This window comes from Oncorhynchus kisutch, linkage group LG7, assembly GCF_002021735.2.
Source record: "Oncorhynchus kisutch isolate 150728-3 linkage group LG7, Okis_V2, whole genome shotgun sequence".
NCBI classification, from domain to species: domain Eukaryota; kingdom Metazoa; phylum Chordata; class Actinopteri; order Salmoniformes; family Salmonidae; genus Oncorhynchus; species Oncorhynchus kisutch.
The window spans coordinates 2,718,587-2,738,707 of record NC_034180.2 but is presented as its reverse complement, the minus strand read 5'-3'; the positions used below and the strand labels follow the sequence as shown (position 1 = coordinate 2,738,707).

At 41.9% G+C, this 20,121-nt stretch overlaps 2 protein-coding genes across 10 annotated transcripts in view; one reads left to right on the top strand and one right to left on the bottom strand.

Annotated features, from left to right (window-relative positions):
- The window catches only part of lrba (LPS responsive beige-like anchor protein), a 343,066-nt gene extending 340,383 nt beyond the window's left edge, over nt 1-2,683 (top strand). For all 6 annotated transcript variants that reach the window (XM_031828372.1, XM_031828375.1, XM_031828374.1 and 3 more), the window contains one exon: nt 1,281-2,683. In XM_031828372.1, the coding sequence (XP_031684232.1) occupies nt 1,281-1,371 (91 nt within the window). In that variant the 3' untranslated portion in view covers nt 1,372-2,683. The remainder of the gene's footprint in view (nt 1-1,280) is intronic.
- An 810-nt stretch (nt 2,684-3,493) lies between these two features.
- Nucleotides 3,494-20,121, bottom strand: part of LOC109900487 (serine/threonine-protein kinase DCLK2) — a 117,090-nt gene continuing 100,462 nt past the window's right edge. For 2 of the 4 annotated variants that reach the window (XM_031828378.1, XM_031828379.1), the window contains exons 14-17: nt 11,663-11,759; nt 9,544-9,624; nt 9,348-9,458; nt 3,494-5,988 (exon numbers count right to left, since the gene is read on the bottom strand). In XM_031828378.1, coding sequence (XP_031684238.1) covers nt 5,218-5,988; nt 9,348-9,458; nt 9,544-9,624; nt 11,663-11,759 — 1,060 coding nt within the window. In that variant the 3' untranslated portion in view covers nt 3,494-5,217. Of the gene's footprint in view, nt 5,989-6,571; nt 6,585-8,045; nt 8,137-9,347; nt 9,459-9,543; nt 9,625-11,662; nt 11,760-20,121 lie in introns of all 4 variants that reach the window. The other 2 variants (XM_031828380.1, XR_004210542.1) reach the window with 2 other exon arrangements.

Sequence of the window (20,121 nt, the reverse complement as noted above, 5' to 3'; positions counted from 1 at the left end):
CACTCACATAGGTGTTGTGTGGTATGAAGTTTTAACACATAGGAAGAAATAATGAAAATATGGACTAATGATTAATACCATCTTCAGAAGGGAAATAAAAAACCTTCCCAATCTAGAATGCACAGAATACCAAGATGAAGACCTTGGTGTTATTCACAGTATGATGACAGACTTACTGTATGGCCTTAGTAAAAGTACATCATGTATGAGCCTTAATAGTGACACCCCATCCCGTGAACGGGACTGTTGTCATCATCTGACACTAATTAGCATAACGCAATGGACATAAATATTACTAGAAAATATTCCTATTCATGAAAATCACAAGTGAAATATATTAAGACACAGCTTAGCCTTTTGTTAATCACCCTGTCATCTCAGATTTTCAAAATATGCTTTACAGCCAAAGCTAGACGAGCATTTGTGTAAGTTTATCGATAGCCTAGCATAGCATTTTGTCCAGCTAGCAGCAGGTAACTTGGTCACGGAAATCAGAAAAGCAATCTAATTCAATCGTTTACCTTTGAGCTTCGGATGTTTTCACTCACGAGACTCCCAGCTAGATAGCAAATGTTCCTTTTTTCCAAAAATATTATTTTTGTAAGCGAAATAGCTCACGTTTGGCTGAGAAATCGCCCGGAAATTGCAGTCACGAAAACAGCGAAAGATATTCCAAATTAGCTCCATAATATCGACAGAAACATGGCAAACGTTGTTTATAATCAATCCTCAATGTGATTTTCAAATATCTATTCGATAATATATCCATCAGGACAATTCGTTTTTCAGTAGGACCGATTGGAGTAATGGCTACCTCTGTATTTTACGCGAGAATCTCTCTGGGAGCATCAGGTGACCACTTGCGCAATGTAGCCGCCTACGGGTATTCTTCAACATAAATGCGTAAAACTACGTCACAATGCTGTAGACACCTTCGGGAATACGGAGAAAGTGTAATCTGGTTGATAGCCCATTCACTGCTCAATAGGGAGGCATTGGAACGCAGCGCTTTCCAAACAAGAGGCACTTCCGGATTGGATTTTTCTCAGGCTTTCACCTGCATCATCAGTTCTGTTATTCTCAGACAATATTTTTACAGTTTTGGAAACTTTAGAATGTTTTCTATCCTAAGCTGTCAATTAAATGCATATTCTAGCACCTTGTCCTGACAAAATATCCTGTTTACAACGGGAGCGTTTTTTTTCCAATAATGAAAATACTGCCCCCTAGTCACAAAAGGTTAATTAACTCAACACTCCCTCTCGACTGTCCTCTCCTAGGTGCATCATAACCGGCATGGCGTCTGGTAGTATAGTCCTGTTCTACAACGACTTCAACAGGTGGCACCACGAGTACCAAACCAGATACTGAGGCAGGACCACACAACAACAATCCCTGAGAATCTGGTTAACATGGGACCTACCTACTGCAATCCTGTCGTTCGATGTACTAAGGCACTACTCAATACATATTGATATCCTGAATGTATCTCAAGAGAAGAAAAACTGTCTGATTCTGTCGAAAGAAGCAAACTATTTTTAAAAAAAGGGCATTGCTATATTTTGTAGGGCATATCGAAAATTTCATATATCTTAGGGTGGGGTTATATACCTATGGTTCCAAATCTATTTTTAGCTTGTTAAGAGTCTATTTTCATCTCGAGCAGAGGAAAATAAGGGTTCAAAGTGGAAGTAGGTAGAAAAGTATATTTGCATCTATTGTCTTAAAAATCCATATATTTGTGTACTTAGGGGTGAGTGATTATTTTCAATAGGTGTGAAACGTGGAGATATAATCATTCTTTTGGTCATTAATATCCTTTTTTTTCATGCTCTTTTTGCTACTGTGTGGAAACACAGGGAAATAAAATATGTGAAGTTTGTGTGGTGATTGAGCAGGAAGTTCAGTAAGTCCTTTGTGTTCATGACTTGAGGGAATATATTCTATTTAAATGTTTGTACCACACCTCTGTGGAAACGGACAGATCTTGCCTTCCTGTGCATGAGTTGTCCTGATGGTGGCGTACACTGCACAAAGACTTGTCACATGTGTATCAGACAGTCATCATAGTAACAAGATGGCTACCGGTGTGATTAGTTTGTTTGTATCAAAGTGTTGTCATGACGATCATTAGCTTTATTATGTACTGTAACCATACTGATGAATAATATGTCTGTCATTAAAAACAAATATCATGGGCTACGTCCTAATTTTGTAAAATGGCGCCCTTCATCTAATTTTCTTCATATTGCTTACTTATCGCCTATCAGAACTTTACCTGAAGGAGACGGGACGAGGAAAGGAAGCCATTCCCAATGGCCGACGTAGCCATGATGTACTTCTTGTTAGCTTTACCTCCTCTCCTGAGGCATTTGCAGTACTTAAGCATATACTGTATCATATTAGCGATCGGCACAGTGCCCAAACCATGCTAGGATCATCAAAGTATCTCATCTTGGCAAAGAGTGGTGCAGCGAAATGTTTTGGTGCAGGGTTGGATGCGGTTCCTCCAATACAACGGTTGCTCATAAGGAGAAACATTGTGTTGGTTTGATCACGATTACAATGAAATGGCTACTACTGTATTTTCTATGTTTCGCTCAATATTTTGGCAATCAATTTGGAATGAGTGTTTTTGACGCGTGATGAGTTCTGACAAATAAAATTGAATTTTTTTACTTGAGACATCTTGTCTTCAATTGAACTGTTATTTGAAGTTAGACTGGAATGTAGCCAGGGGTGGGGTTGCACTAACCACACTGCACTCAAGGCCTAGGGAGGTAGGTTTAACCCATAGAATGATAGAAGCCGTATTAGCATGGGTAGGATCATTGACGGCTTCCACCATTTCAATGTAGTTGACTGGGTGGGAACTCCCATCGTCATTGGCTGATCCCTCCTGGTGACCCTGTTGGAGTCATGTCATCGGGCAGGATCAGCCAATTGCGAAAATGAAGATGGGCTGCCCATGCTGTCACAGACACAAAGATGAGTGCTATATCTCTATGGTTTTGTCTTAGGTTTATTCAAATTGAAAACTAGAAGAGTATAAACTTTTGCATAAAGACCGTTTAGATGGTGTGGAAATATATTGCGCAACCTTCCCTTTAAGAGATGACAGTTGGAGTCTTCACCAGGACCTGCTTGCTGCTCTCAATGTGGTTAAACCCCCCACGCAGTGCAGGTGCTGCCATCACTGAGACCTCCAGAGCGGGGGGTTATGGGAGTCAGTGGGTCCCTAGCTTGGTTACCCATGGGCTAGATCTGGTAACTGTTTCTATCCTGGTGATTGGCTCAGTAGGTCTGGAGCAAAACACGTCATCAAGTAGCGGTTTTCATTGGCAAATGGTTGGAATTAGGCCATGTTGTTGCTTCAGATATTGTCCACAGGAGGGCGCTGATGGTCTGTCTACCTCAGTGAGTGGCTTATAATATCTGATTTCTACACACCTTTATCAGCATGGTGCCAAAGAAATAAAAACATCTAAAAAACTGAATTGAATACTTTTTATTGCGTTTGAAGTTTTCCAATGTGCTCCTAATACATAATGATAAAGGAGTCAGTGGCTAAATGTCTGTACAAACTAAAAGTGCTGGCCAAAGCTGACAGTGTTTTTCCATACACGTATCCAGACTAAAACTGCAATAAAAAAAGCATTATGATGATGACAGTGTAGTTTGACTAAACATTACAGAACAGCTACTATACGTACAATAGTACCAGCTTGACGTGCGTGCGCGCGAGAGAGAGACCTGTTTTGTGGGGAGGCAGAGGGAGGAACATGGCATGCAACTAAAGCCCCTTGTAGTGATGTGCATCATTATTATCAGTATCCGAAGGGTTAAACCCTAACCAACTGCAGTAGGCTAGGTAAGGAGATATGGCTGCATCCCAAATGGTACCCTATACCCCTACATAGTGCACTACTTTTGACCAATACCCTATGGGCCCTGCTCAAAAGTAGTGCACTATATAGGGAATAGGGTGCGATTTGGGACTTAAAAATGGACTTTAAAACAAGTGCATTACCATTACAGACAAACACAACAGCAAAGTGGAACAGCCTCACATTATTATCCGGTAAATCTGGACTGATAAATGAGTATATGAGGGGATAGAGCTCCCAGTGTTTCCTGTCAGCTGGTTTCAGAAAAGGAATCTAACTACTGGGTCAGGTTCATTAGGGCACACAATGAAAAACGTTTTGCAACGGAGGGCGAAAATGAGCGTTTCTTACAGGACATGTCCAGGAAGTCCCTTTCTGTTTTCTTCCTGATGAACATTTACATTTTAGTCATCTAGCAGACGCTCCTATCCAGAGCGACTTAGAGGAGCAATTAGGGTTAAGTGACTTGCTCAAGAGCACATTGGCAGATTTGTCACCTAGTTGGCTGGGGGATTCGAACCAGTGACCTTTCGGTTACTGGCCAAACGCTCTTAAACGCTAGGCTACCTGCCACCCTGAACACACCCCTGATCTGGCAGCTATTTTGACAGGCACACCTCTCCTCATTGACACGTTCATCTTCTACTCTGTTGCGTTTCTCTTTTGGTGCTCAGCAGTTAAACACTACAGGCTCCATAGCAGACCAATGATAAACAGGCTTTACAGAGAAGAGAAGAAAACAAACTCAAACCTTCAACTTTCATTCGGATGCCTCGTGTCTGTCATACAATACTATATACATCTACAGTAGTAGTTTCTTACAACAGATGGCAAGCACGCCAAATAATACACTTCTACCCATAATCATCATGTGTGTGTCTACCAACCAACCACAGACGACAAATAAAACATGATCAGAAGTCATTCCAGAAAACCCCATCTGAAACCACACACACTAACTAGGCAGGCCTCACTCAATTTTCTCCATATATAAATACACACATACCGTATATACAAATCAACCAAAATATACAAAACACCTCAACTTCCCTCTTGGAGCGTGGATATGATGTGTTCTCTACAGAGATTGTACTGTAGGTTGTAGGAGCCATTTTGCTTGTTTTTTTTTGCCATTTGCTTGGGAGCCTAGGAACGAGACAGCAGTGGACATCAGCTGTTATACTGTTACTGGGGATGGAGGTTCTATCTGTATCTAGCCCCCTACATGCGAATCATAGGTCTGGGGATACGGCGCGTGGAGGTAAGGGGGCTGGAAAGGTACAAATTAGACCTTGGTCCAGCAGCCAGTCTTCTCATCCATCATTCTTTCTCACAGCTCTCTGGCAGTAGCAGCAGCTTCAACGTCAAGGCCCACCAGGGGTGATGGAGGGGTGGGAGAGGAGCAGTTCAGGGGTGAGGGAGGGCTGGGAAAGGCAGAGGGAGACAGAGGTTCGGAGGGAGAGGGGCAGGTAAAAAGAGAGGGAGGAGAGGAGGGAGAGAGAGGGGCAGGAGGAGAGGGGGAGGCTTTGCGTTTGGAAAGTGATGAGTTGGAGGGGCAAGTAATAGGCTTATACGAGGCAGGAGTGAAGGCACAGGCATGGAGCTTGGTTGGAGAGGAAAGAGAAGGGGACATTTGAAGTTTGGTAGGTGAAGAGGGAGAGGAAGGAGAAGGAGAGATGACAGGTTTAGTAGGTGAGGAAGGAGAGAGAGAGATAACAGGTTTGGTAGGTGAGGAAGGAGAGGGAGAGATAACAGGTTTGTCAGGAGAGGAAGGAGAGGGAGAGTTGTTGGGCCTGGTAGGGGAGGTAGGATAGATGGAGATGTTAGGCTTGGTAGGAGAGGAAGGAGAGACAGGGACAGAGGGAGAGATGGGAGGGGATACAGGCACATCAGTCTGAGGACTCTTGGGTTCCTCCTCTGGCAGGGCAGGCTTGGTGGGTACTGGCAGCTTGGAGTTGGGTGAGACTGGTGAGGCTTGCTTGACTGGCATGGCTGCAGGAGGGACTTCTTTCTTCCCAGGCAGTGGTGGGGGCGGAGGTGGTGCTGTGGGCCTCTGGCTGCGACGAGTCAGCAGGATCCTCTTCTTATCTAGAGCTGTGTTCTGGTAGAGGTCAGGGGTGAGGGGTCAGGGGTGAGGGAAAGAAAGTCAGACTGACACTCACCTTCTGTACTGTAAAATACAACAGAACCAAACAAGTAGGGAGAGACACAAATAAAGAACAGTGGGTCAATATATAATGGGAAGAGAAAACTGCCCCAAGATGACATTCAACCTCACTGATCTCTGACAGTAAAGGTCCATGGAGTAACATTTCTATATATTATTAAACACAGTAGATAAAAAAAATATATGAACAGAAACAATCATAGATGGGATGATTTTACAGTGACAGACCCTTCACAGTAGACTGACCCAAGACAGCAAATCATATCAATGCTCAACATGCAGTGTAAGGGAAAATGAGAAATTGCGCTGGAGAGATTTTGCCTCATCACAACCCAAACCAACTAGACACTGAAGATCACATCTGGAATTACAGATAATTTGGATTGCTATAATAATAACAACAATAACTACGTAACAATCAGAAGGCATTAAGATTTCCCATGTTCCCTTAGCTGAGTGAGTCTTCGTGGCGTCAGTGAAGAAGCAGTGAAGAAGCATAGCCAGTGTTAGTACATACCATTGCCTTGGAGCTAATTCAGAGGGTGGCAATGTGGAGGGGGCGGGGAGGAAGCAGAGGGGACAGAGACTAGTCTTACTCACAGCTCAACAACATTAGAGGAGACACAGAAAGCAGGCCTGTTTGATTCCTGCTCTGGTGTACCGCAGCACTGCTGGTTTTCCTCTGTCCTTGGTAGCTAAGTGATCAGTTCATGCCATTGGTTAGCCAGAGAGTCCACTACTCACCTGGTTTCCAAGATCTAAATAAAAAGAAGCATTGGGGTCCCACTGGGCACAGACCTCAATTCAACGTCTATTACACGTTGGTTCAATAGAATTTCATTGATATGACGTAGAAACAACATTGATTCAAACCGTTGTGTGGCTCTCCAGGCCTGGAATTGATTAGCCTAAAGTCTGCTATGACAGCCATCTATCAGGATGCTAGCAAGTTCAATGACAATTTTAGAAATCTTAACTTCTGGGGAGTACTGTTCAATGTTAAATCCAAGGCAATATAAGCAATTTTCATCTGTCTTTCTCATCTGGTGCAGTAGTGCAGTTTAAATGTTTGACCACAAGGTGGTGGTAGAGCTCAATTGAACAATTATCAGGAGATTAACTGTAATGTATCCAAAGGGCCAGGACAGCAGGTTGAAATGTTTTGTCATGAATCTTGTTCTGGGGGCAGCTCTGCAGAGTGGTCACTAGCTGGCACAGCCACAAAGTAATATAATCTAATTTTAAACCTAAACTTAACCACACTGTTAACCTTAATTCCTAACCCTATCCTTAAATTAAGACCAAAAAGCTCATTTTGTTTTGCAGCTGGCCCATCTAGCGAAAATTGCTCAGTTCTGCCTCCAGAGCAAGATTCATGACAACAAATGTCAACCTGCCATAAACATGGCCAATACATGTAGGAGTAGGATCATGGCTTTACATAGACATCAAATATATTGTAAAATTGCCATAGACATTTAATGTCCCCAGGTTATTGTAGGGGCATTAACTATAAGAGTACTACTTTGGATGAGTGACAGAGACGGGGGCAAATAAAAAATTTGTTCAGCAGAAGCAATGAGGGCTTCTCTTAGGCCTAGTTAGTTAGCATGCCAAATAACCACCCAGCCAGCCAAAAACAACACAGAATACAATAACATGTACAAATCTAACTCAAACATCTCTCAACACAGCAGTGACATCACTGTCAACAAAGTCAGTCCACACAAAGACGAGTTGATTCATGAAGATGATTATGAGAGAGATAAGTGGAGGATGAGAGAGGGGGATGATTGAGAGACAGAAAATAAAAGAGGCCCCATTGGAGGAGGAGAGAGGAGCTTAGGCAAATTACACGAGGGGGCAGAGCAGCCATGCAAACTGATTCAAGGCCACTGCAGAGAGTTACTGAGTTATTCTGCCCAGATCATTCTGTTATAGAGGCATTATTGGAGCTGGCGGAGAGAGTGGAGGATGGGGGAGATCGGTACCCTGCACTCAGCTCCAAAGCTTCCCCTGTGGTCCTGGGATGAGGGAGTGGGATGAGCAGGAGTGGCGCGGGGATCTCCTTTACACCTCAAACTGTCGAAGGAGATTTACAACAAAATGAGGTTTAACCCTGAGTCAGGGGTAGTCCCAAATGAACCCTTGCACACCCCTTAGCCCATGCTAATCCCCTTCTACTGCTGCAGTGGGTATACTGGACCCAGGTGGAAGCAGACAGCATGTGTGCATCGCGAGAGGCTTCCTCTCATTGTCTCCATCTTAAAGGACCAGGGAAGGAGATGAGGGGGATCTAATTGAGATGCATCCATTGACAGACCTATGCTATATTGGTCATATATTCGCAGGCCAGCTCCAGCTCAATAGACCCCCAAGTGGACCAGAGAGGGGAGGTGATGTGTGTGGCAGATCGAGAGGAAGTTCACCACCCACAACAGGAAGTTACATAACTGTGCCAGGAGGTGCATAGACTTGTGGGAAAAAGCTTAAAAACAGATAAGGAGGATGGTAGGATATGATTAATGTACTCTGGAGTCACTGAGAACACTGCGTCAACACTAAAACACGACATTTGTACTGCAAGGATGAAAACGCGTTTTAGAGAGAAGATGATGAATCAGGATTTATCCGTGTGTAATCCCAGGGGAAAGCTTTTTGAATAAATGGTGCTCTCTTAAAACCCTCACGGATATGATTACATGTAAAGAAGTTGTCCATTTCTTAGCTTTCCTGTCAGATAATCTCTCATGTTCTTTTAGATCAAACTCTTATGTAACCAACTGATTAATATACTAGATGTGAAAATGGTTATTGTTTGTTTGAAAGTGAGTAGGTGTAGTGCTGAATTGCCTAACATTTGTTACAGCTCATGTTGGTTTCCAATCAATCTTGAAATATAAGCGGATGCCAATAAAAATAAAATCAGGAAGCTTCTTTTAGCTTTGTGTTTTTGGTTCCTTCAGAAAACGACTGATGGCAAGTAAATCAGACCATGGTTTAACATTTCTGCAAATATCAAGAATCTACAGACGAGGACTCTGGGGTGTCAATGTACGACAGATGGTGGAATACAGAGAGTTCAGATGAGGGAAAGTATATGGAGATACACAATGTGTGTATTGGAAACGTGACCAGAAAATAGAGTAGTAATAGAGTAGTAGTTGGTAGAGAGTAGAGGGTCGTGACTGAGTGCTGTTGTGTATACGGAGTGAAACAATGTGTGTATGGATAATGGGACCAGAAAACAAATAATGGGTTGTGATAGTGAATGTTGTTGTCTTGTTCCTCACCATGATGACTGACACCCCTGCTGTGGTTGTGCTGGGCTTTGGTGCTGTGTTGAAGTGTGTTCTCAGTTTACCTGACACCTCCATCTTCATGTTGTTCTCCATGTTGTCATCCTGCAGAGACACACACACATTCTCCTTTATGGTCCTGAACACACACACACACCCCTATACACACAAAGTCCACAAGACAAGTTACCGTGACCCAGGGATGAGAGAGGATGTCCTGTGCTGTGTAGCGAGCCTCCACGTTCACCTGCAGCATCCGCCCAATCAGCTCCTAGAAAACACATCAGGTCATGCATCAGCGGTGACATCTTCAGGGTACAGTCTCTCTCAAGTCATGTCGTCACAACTTTACCTTGATATGTCATGTCACACAGTGAGAACAATGTACAAGTGTCACAGGAGGACATTACAAACAGTGCTCTAGCATGGTTTGGCTACATTCACTGTGCCTCCAACCAGGGTCGGGTTCATTAGGGCTTACCATAACAAAATGTACCAAAATATTTTGCAACGGAAAACGAAAATGAGCATGTCTTATTGGACAAGTTCAGGTAGTCCATGTCAGTCTATATCAGTCCATTTTCTACTCTTCCGGTAACTAATGAATAGACCGTGACTGCAGCAGGCTGTTGAGATCTCTAGACGTAGGCTTTTCTTTGTTAAGTCGAGGTGCCACTGCAGCAGAGGATTTAATTAGTAGTTCAAGCCTTGCTTTGAAATAGCTGCTGTCACGGTAACACATGGTGGTCATTTAGGGAGTGAGAGGAGGGAGAGAGAGACATTTAAATTCTACAACCACCTAAAAGGAAGCAATCCCTAAACCTTCCTTAACAAACCATCCCCGACAGAGAAATAAATCTGGAGAAGAAACCCCTAAGCAAGCTGGTCCTGGGGCTCTGTTCACAAACAGACCCCACAGAGCCCCAAGACAGCAACACAATTATACCCAAATAAATCATTACTTGGCCCTAAACAGAGAGTACACAGTGGCAGAATACCTGACCACTGTAACTGACCCAAAACGAAGGAAATCTTTGACTATGTACAGAAAGACCGCCGTAGGCAGACCTGGCTCTCAAGAGAAGACAGGCTATGTGCACACTGCCCACAAAATGAGGTGGAAACTGAGCTGCACTTCCTAACCTCCTGCCCAATGTATGACCATAATAGAGACATAATAATAGAGACACACAATTCCTTCAGATTACAAAGACCCACAAAGAATTTGAAAATAAAATCTCATTTTGATAAACTCCCATATCTACTGGGTGAAATACCAGTGTGCCACCACAAGAAAAGGGCAACCAGTGAAGAACAAACACCATTGTAAATAACAACCTATATTTATTTCCCCTTTCATACTTTAACTATTTCCACATCATTACGACATTGTATATATACACTGTACATAATATGACATTTAAAATGTCTTTATTCTTTTGGAACTTTTGTAAGTGTCATGTTTATTTATTTTATTTATCCATTTCACTTGCTTTGGCAATGTAAATATGTTTCCATGCCAATAAAGCCCTTAAATTTAAATTGAACATGTTATTGAATTGAGAGGCAGAGAGAGAGAGAGAGAGGCAGAGAGAGAGAGAGAGAGGCAGAGAGAGAGAGAGGCAGAGAAAGAGAGAGAGACAGAGAAAGAGAGAGAGGCAGACAAAAGAGAGAGAGACAGAGAAAGAGAGAGAGGCAGAGAAAGAGAGAGAGGCAGAGAAAGAGAGAGAGGCAGAGAAAGAGAGAGAGGCAGAGAAAGAGAGAGAGGCAGAGAAAGAGAGAAGGGCAGAGAAAGAGAGAGAGGCAGAGAAAGAGAGAGGCAGAGAAAGAGAGAGGCAGAGAAAGAGAGAGGCAGAGAGAGGGAGAGAGGCAGAGAAAGAGAGAGAGGCAGAGAGAGAGAGAGAGGCAGAGAGAGAGGCAGAGAAAGAGAGAGAGGCAGAGAGAGAGAGAGGCAGAGAAAGAGAGAGAGGCAGAGAAAGAGAGAGAGGCAGAGAAAGAGAGAGAGGCAGAGAAAGAGAGAGGCAGAGAGAGGGAGAGAGCGAGAGAGAAAGAGTGAGAGAGGCAGAGAAAGAGAGCGAGAGAGGCAGAGAAAGAGAGCGAGAGCGAGAGAGAGCATAAAAGAGGAGAGCGGGATGTGTGAACAGAAGAAGAGATGGTGTGTGTGTGCATCTCCTCTTTCCAAACCATCCCTCTCTTTCTTCACTCCCGCCTCCTTCATTCCGGGAGATCTCAACGGGACCCTCCCACCCCCCCATTGCTGCCACCCAAACGACGCGACAGGGGTGGTGTGTCTATGTGTGGTGGTTTACCTTGGCTGAGTCTGTGACGTTGTCCCAGTAGGGAGCAGGGAAGTCCAGTCGTCCCACCAGAATCTGGTCAAACAGGTCCTCTTGAAGGTTGTCCTCACTGTACAGAGAAACATACTATGCTGTGAACATATGGTACTTCAGCGTACACACACACTTTGGCGTCACACATTATCTTCATGTCACATTCAAAGACACAGAGCGTCAGAATAACTCTGACACCATTGTCCCCTCACCTTCCCTCACTAACTGGCTGCATGTATTTTCCAATTCAGCACCAGGAATCAATTCAAGGACACACCAGAACACAACAAGAGTAGCCACAGAAGAGGTCCAAGTAGGGGGAGGATAGGACGACTAACTATGAGACATAAATCTCTCAGCTCTATTCTGGCAGACAATCCTCACTGCAATGACACTACTATCCAGAGACCTTGTCTATGTCTATGCCGAACAGTTAATCTATGCGAGATCACAGTTATGCTAAACCGCAAGTATAAAAAAACATCAAATGAACTCATGTAAATTCACATCTCCTATTTTTAAATAGCTGAATAATGTGCGAGGGCCAGACGCCTGGGTTTACACTAAGGAAGCCGAACATTAAGGAAGCAAAATATTCAGAGATTATCATGTTAACATTAAGCGTGGTGACTGTGTAATGAACGCTATCCCGTCAAGGACCAGCCACGTTGTTGTGTGGTGTACCTGAGAATATATCCCTTTAGGAGTTCTGGAGGTTACATATCACATACCATTGTGTAGTGTACTGTAGGTGTTCTGGAGGTTAAATAACATTGTGTAGTGTACTGTAGGTGTTCTGGAGGTTACATAACATTGTGTAGTGTACTGTAGGTGTTCTGGAGGTTACATAACACTGTGTGGTGTACTGTAGGTGTCTGGAGGTTAAATAACATTGTGTAGTGTACTGTAGGTTAAACCACATTGTGTAGTGTACTGTAGGTGTCTGGAGGTTACATAACATTGTGTAGTGTACTGTAGGTGTTCTGGAGGTTACATAACATTGTGTAGTGTACTGGAGGTTACATAACATTGTGTAGTGTACTTTAGGTGTCTGAAGATTAAATAACATTGTGTAGTGTACTGTAGGTGTTCTGGAGGTTACATAACATTGTGTAGTGTACTGTAGGTGTTCTGGAGGTTACATAACATTGTGTAGTGTACTGTAGGTGTCTGGAGGTTACATAACATTGTGTAGTGTACTGTAGGTGTTCTGGAGGTTACATAACATTGTGTAGTGTACTGTAGGTGTTCTGGAGGTTACATAACATTGTGTAGTGTACTGTAGGTGTCTGGAGGTTACATAACATTGTGTAGTGTACTGTAGGTGTTCTGGAGGTTACATAACATTGTGTAGTGTACTGTAAGTGTCTGGAGGTTACATAACATTGTGTAGTGTACTGTAGGTGTTCTGGAGGTTACATAATATTGTGTAGTGTACTGTAAGTGTCTGGAGGTTACATAACATTGTGTAGTGTACTGTAGGTGTTCTGGAGGTTACATAACATTGTGTAGTGTACTGTAGGTGTTCTGGAGGTAACATAACATTGTGTAGTGTACTGTAGGTGTTCTGGAGGTTAAATAACATTGTGTAGTGTACTGTAGGTGTTCTGGAGGTTACATAACATTGTGTAGTGTACTGTAGGTGTTCTGGAGGTTATATAACATTGTGTAGTGTACTGTAGGTGTCTGGAGGTTAAATAACATTGTGTAGTGTACTGTAGGTGTCTGGAGGTTACATAACACATAACATTGTGTAGTGTACTGTAGGTGTCTGGAGGTTACATAACATTGTGTAGTGTACTGGAGGTTACATAACATTGTGTAGTGTACTGTAGGTGTCTGGAGGTTAAATAACATTGTGTAGTGTACTGTAGGTGTCTGGAGGTTAAATAACATTGTGTAGTGTACTGTAGGTGTCTGGAGGTTACATAACATTGTGTGGTGTACTGTAGGTGTTCTGGAGGTTACATAACATTGTGTAGTGTACTGTAGGTGTTCTGGAGGTTACATAACATTGTGTAGTGTACTGTAAGTGTCTGGAGGTTACATAACATTGTGTAGTGTACTGTAGGTGTTCTGGAGGTTACATAACATTGTGTAGTGTACTGTAGGTGTTCTGGAGGTTACATAACATTGTGTAGTGTACTGTAAGTGTCTGGAGGTTAAATAACATTGTGTAGTGTACTGTAAGTGTCTGGAGGTTACATAACATTGTGTAGTGTACTGGAGGTTACATAACATTGTGTAGTGTACTGTAGGTGTTCTGGAGGTTACATAACATTGTGTAGTGTACTGGAGGTTACATAACATTGTGTAGTGTACTGTAGGTGTCTGGAGGTTAAATAACATTGTGTAGTGTACTGTAGGTGTTCTGGAGGTTACATAACATTGTGTAGTGTACTGTAGGTGTCTGGAGGTTACATAACATTGTGTAGTGTACTGTAGGTGTTCTGGAGGTTACATAACATTGTGTAGTGTACTGTAGGTGTTCTGGAGGTTACATACCATTGTGTAGTGTACTGTAGGTGTCTGGAGGTTAAATAACATTGTGTAGTGTACTGGAGGTGTTCTGGAGATTACATAACATTGTGTAGTGTACTGGAGGTTACATAACATTGTGTAGTGTACTGTAGGTGTCTGGAGGTTAAATAACATTGTGTAGTGTACTGTAGGTTTTCTGGAGGTTACATAACATTGTGTAGTGTACTGGAGGTTACATAACATTGTGTAGTGTACTGTAGGTGTTCTGGAGGTTACATAACATTGTGTAGTGTACTGTAGGTGTCTGGAGGTTACATAACATTGTGTAGTGTACTGTAGGTGTTCTGGAGGTTACATAACATTGTGTAGTGTACTATAGATGTTCTGGAGGTTACATAACATTGTGTAGTGTACTGTAAGTGTCTGGAGCGTACATAACATTGTGTAGTGTACTGTAGGTGTTCTGGAGGTTACATAACATTGTGTAGTGTACTGTAGGTGTTCTGGAAGTTACATAACATTGTGTAGTGTACTGTAAGTGTCTGGAGGTTACATAACATTGTGTAGTGTACTGTAGGTGTTCTGGAGGTTACATAACATTGTGTAGTGTACTGTAGGTGTTCTGGAGGTTACATAACATTGTGTAGTGTACTGTAAGTGTCTGGAGGTTACATAACATTGTGTAGTGTACTGGAGGTGTACTGGAGGTTACATAACATTGTGTAGTGTACTGGAGGTGTCTGGAGGTTAAATAACATTGTGTAGTGTACTGTAGGTGTTCTGGAGGTTACATAACATTGTGTAGTGTACTGTAGGTGTCTGGAGGTTAAATAACAGTGTGTAGTCTACTGTAGGTGTTCTGGAGGTTACATAACATTGTGTAGTGTACTGGAGGTTACATAACATTGTGTAGTGTACTGTAGGTGTCTGGAGGTTAAATAACATTGTGCAGTGTACTGTAGGTGTTCTGGAGGTTACATAACATTGTGTAGTGTACTGGAGGTTACATAACATTGTGTAGTGTACTGTAGGTGTCTGGAGGTTAAATAACATTGTGTAGTGTACTGTAGGTGTCTGGAGGTTAAATAACATCGTGTAGTGTACTGTAGGTGTCTGGAGGTTAAATAACATTGTGTAGTGTACTGTAGGTGTTCTGGAGGTTACATAACATTGTGTAGTGTACTGTAGGTGTTCTGGAGGTTACATAACATTGTGTAGTGTACTGTAGGTGTTCTGGAGGTTACATAACATTGTGTAGTGTACTGTAAGTGTCTGGAGGTTACATAACATTGTGTAGTGTACTGTAGGTGTCTGGAGGTTACATAACATTATGTAGTGTACTGTAGGTGTCTGGAGGTTAAATAACATTGTGTAGTGTACTGTAGGTGTTCTGGAGATTACATAACATTGTGTAGTGTACTGTAGGTGTTCTGGAGGTTAAATAACATTGTGTAGTGTAATGTAGGTGTCTGGAGGTTAAATAACATTGTGTAGTGTACTGTAGGTGTCTGGAGGTTAATTAACATTGTGTAGTGTACTGGAGGTTACATAACATTGTGTAGTGTACTGTAGGTGTCTGGAGGTTAAATAACATTATGTAGTGTACTGTAGGTGTCTGGAGGTTACATAACATTGTGTAGTGTACTGTAAGTGTCTGGAGGTTACATAACATTGTGTAGTGTACTGTAGGTGTCTGGAGGTTACATAACACATAACATTGTGTAGTGTACTGTAGGTGTCTGGAGGTTACATAACATTGTGTAGTGTACTGTAGGTGTTCTGGAGGTTACATAACATTGTGTAGTGTACTGTAGGTGTCTGGAGGTTACATAACATTGTGTAGTGTACTGTAGGTGTTCTGGAGAATACATAACATTGTGTAGTGTACTGTAGGTGTTCTGGCGGTTACATAACATTGTGTAGTGTACTGTAGGTGTTCTGGAGGTTACATAACATTGTGTAGTGTACTGGAGGTTACATAACATTGTGTAGTGTACTGTAGGTGTCTGGAGGTTACATAACATTGTGTAGTGTACTGTAGGTGTTCTGGAGGTTACATAACATTGTGTAGTGTACTGTAGGTGTCTGGAGGTTACATAACATTGTGTAGTGTACTGTAGGTGTTCTGGAGGTTACATAACATTGTGTAGTGTACTGTAAGTGTCTGGAGGTTACATAACATTGTGTAGTGTACTGTAGGTGTTCTGGAGGTAACATAACATTGTGTAGTGTACTGTAGGTGTTCTGGAGGTTACATAACATTGTGTAGTGTACTGTAAGTGTCTGAAGGTTACATAACATTGTGTAGTGTACTGTAGGTGTACTGGAGGTTACATAGCATTGTGTAGTGTACTGTAGGTGTTCTGGAGGTTACATAACATTGTGTAGTGTACTGGAGGTTACATAACATTGTGTAGTGTACTGTAGGTGTTCTGGAGGTTACATAACATTGTGTAGTGTACTGTAGGTGTCTGGAGGTTACATAACATTGTGTAGTGTACAGTAGGTGTCTGGAGGTTAAATAACATTGTGTAGTGTACTGTAGGTGTCTGGAGGTTAAATAACATTGTGTGGTGTACTGTAGGTGTTCTGGAGGTTACATAACATTGTGTAGTGTACTGTAGGTGTCTGGAGGTTAAATAACATTGTGTAGTGTACTGTAGGTGTTCTGGAGGTTACATAACATTGTGTAGTGTACTGTAGGTGTCTGGAGGTTACATAACATTGTGTAGTGTACTGGAGGTTACATAACATTGTGTAGTGTACTGTAGGTGTCTGGAGGTTAAATAACATTGTGTAGTGTACTGTAGGTGTACTGGAGGTTACATAACATTGTGTAGTGTACTGTAGGTGTCTGGAGGTTACATAACATTGTGTAGTGTACTGTAGGTGTTCTGGAGGTTACATAACATTGTGTAGTGTACTGTAGGTGTTCTGGAGGTTACATAACATTGTGTAGTGTACTGTAAGTGTCTGGAGGTTACATAACATTGTGTAGTGTACTGTAGGTGTTCTGGAGGTTACATAACATTGTGTAGTGTACTGTAAGTGTCTGGAGGTTGCATAACATTGTGTAGTGTACTGTAGGTGTTCTGGAGATTACATAACATTGTGTAGTGTACTGTAGGTGTTCTGGAGGTTAAATAACATTGTGTAGTGTACTGTAAGTGTCTGGAGGTTAAATAACATTGTGTAGTGTAATGTAGGTGTTCTGGAGGTTACATAACATTGTGTAGTGTACTGTAGGTGTCTGGAGGTTAAATAACATTGTGTAGTGTACTGTAGGTGTCTGGAGGTTACATAACACATAACATTGTGTAGTGTACTGTAGGTGTCTGGAGGTTACATAACATTGTGTAGTGTACTGGAGGTTACATAACATTGTGTAGTGTACTGTAGGTGTCTGGAGGTTAAATAACATTGTGTAGTGTACTGTAGGTGTCTGGAGGTTAAATAACATTGTGTAGTATACTGTAGGTGTCTGGAGGTTAAATAACATTGTGTAGTGTACTGGAGGTTAAATAACATTGTGTAGTGTACTGTAGGTGTCTGGAGGTTAAATAACATTGTGTAGTGTACTGTAGGTGTCTGGAGTTAAATAACATTGTGTAGTGTACTGGAGGTTAAATAACATTGTGTAGTGTACTGTAGGTGTTCTGGAGGTTACATAACATTGTGTAGTGTACTGTAGGTGTTCTGGAGGTTACATAACATTGTGTAGTGTACTGTAAGTGTCTGGAGGTTACATAACATTGTGTAGTGTACTGGAGGTTACATAACATTGTGTAGTGTACTGTAGGTGTTCTGGAGGTTACATAACATTGTGTAGTGTACTGGAGGTTACATAACATTGTGTAGTGTACTGTAGGTGTCTGGAGGTTAAATAACATTGTGTAGTGTACTGTAGGTGTTCTGGAGGTTACATAACATTGGTAGTGTACTGTAGGTGTCTGGAGGTTACATAACATTGTGTAGTGTACTGTAGGTGTTCTGGAGGTTACATAACATTGTGTAGTGTACTGTAGGTGTTCTGGAGGTTACATACCATTGTGTAGTGTACTGTAGGTGTCTGGAGGTTAAATAACATTGTGTAGTGTACTGGAGGTGTTCTGGAGATTACATAACATGTGTAGTGTACTGGAGGTTACATAACATTGTGTAGTGTACTGTAGGTGTCTGGAGGTTAAATAACATTGTGTAGTGACTGTAGGTTTTCTGGAGGTTACATAACATTGTGTAGTGTACTGGAGGTTACATAACATTGTGTAGTGTACTGTAGGTGTTCTGGAGGTTACATAACATTGTGTAGTGTACGTAGGTGTCTGGAGGTTACATAACATTGTGTACGTGTACTGTAGGTGTTCTGGAGGTTACATAACATTGTGTAGTGTACTATAGATGTTCTGGAGGTTACATAACATTGTGTAGTGTACTGTAGTGTCTGGAGCGTACATAACATTGTGTAGTGTACTGTAAGGTGTTCTGGAGGTTACATAACATTGTGTAGTGTACTGTAGGTGTTCTGGAAGTTACATAACATTGTGTAGTGTACTGTAAGTGTCTGGAGGTTACATAACATTGTGTAGTGTACTGGTAGGTGTTCTGAGGTTACATAACATTGGTAGTGTACTGTGAAGTGTTCTGGAGGTTACATAACATTGTGTAGTGTACTGTAGGTGTCTGGAGGTTACATAACATTGTGTAGTGTACTGTAGGTGTTCTGGAGGTTACATAACATTGTGTAGTGTACTGTAGGTGTCTGGAGGTTACATAACATTGTGTAGTGTACTGTAGGTGTTCTGGAGGTTACATAACATTGTGTAGTGTACTGGAGGTTACATAACATTGTGTAGTGTACTGTAGGTGTCTGGAGGTTAAATAACATTGTGTAGTGTACTGTAGGTGTTCTGGAGGTTACATAACATTGTGTAGTGTACTGGAGGTTACATAACATTGTGTAGTGTACTGTAGGTGTCTGGAGGTTAAATAACATTGTGTAGTGTACTGTAGGTGTCTGGAGGTTACATAACATTGTGTAGTGTACTGTAGGTGTCTGGAGGTTACATAACATTGTGTAGTGTACTGTAGGTGTTCTGGAGGTTACATAACATTGTGTAGTGTACTGTAGGTGTTCTGGAGGTTACATAACATTGTGTAGTGTACTGTAGGTGTTCTGGAGGTTACATAACATTGTGTAGTGTACTGTAAGTGTCTGGAGGTTACATAACATTGTGTAGTGTACTGTAGGTGTCTGGAGGTTACATAACATTATGTAGTGTACTGTAGGTGTCTGGAGGTTAAATAACATTGTGTAGTGTACTGTAGGTGTTCTGGAGATTACATAACATTGTGTAGTGTACTGTAGGTGTTCTGGAGGTTAAATAACATTGTGTAGTGTAATGTAGGTGTCTGGAGGTTAAATAACATTGTGTAGTGTACTGTAGGTGTCTGGGAGGTTAATTAACATTGTGTAGTGTACTGGAGGTTACATAACATTGTGTAGTGTACTGTAGGTGTCTGGAGGTTAAATAACATTATGTAGTGTACTGTAGGTGTCTGGAGGTTACATAACATTGTGTAGTGTACTGTAAGTGTCTGGAGGTTACATAACATTGTGTAGTGTACTGTAGGTGTCTGGAGGTTACATAACACATAACATTGTGTAGTGTACTGTAGGTGTCTGGAGGTTACATAACATTGTGTAGTGTACTGTAGGTGTTCTGGAGGTTACATAACATTGTGTAGTGTACTGTAGGTGTCTGGAGGTTACATAACACATAACATTGTGTAGTGTACTGTAGGTGTCTGGAGGTTACATAACATTGTGTAGTGTACTGTAGGTGTTCTGGAGGTTACATAACATTGTGTAGTGTACTGTAGGTGTCTGGAGGTTACATAACATTGTGTAGTGTACTGTAGGTGTTCTGGAGAATACATAACATTGTGTAGTGTACTGT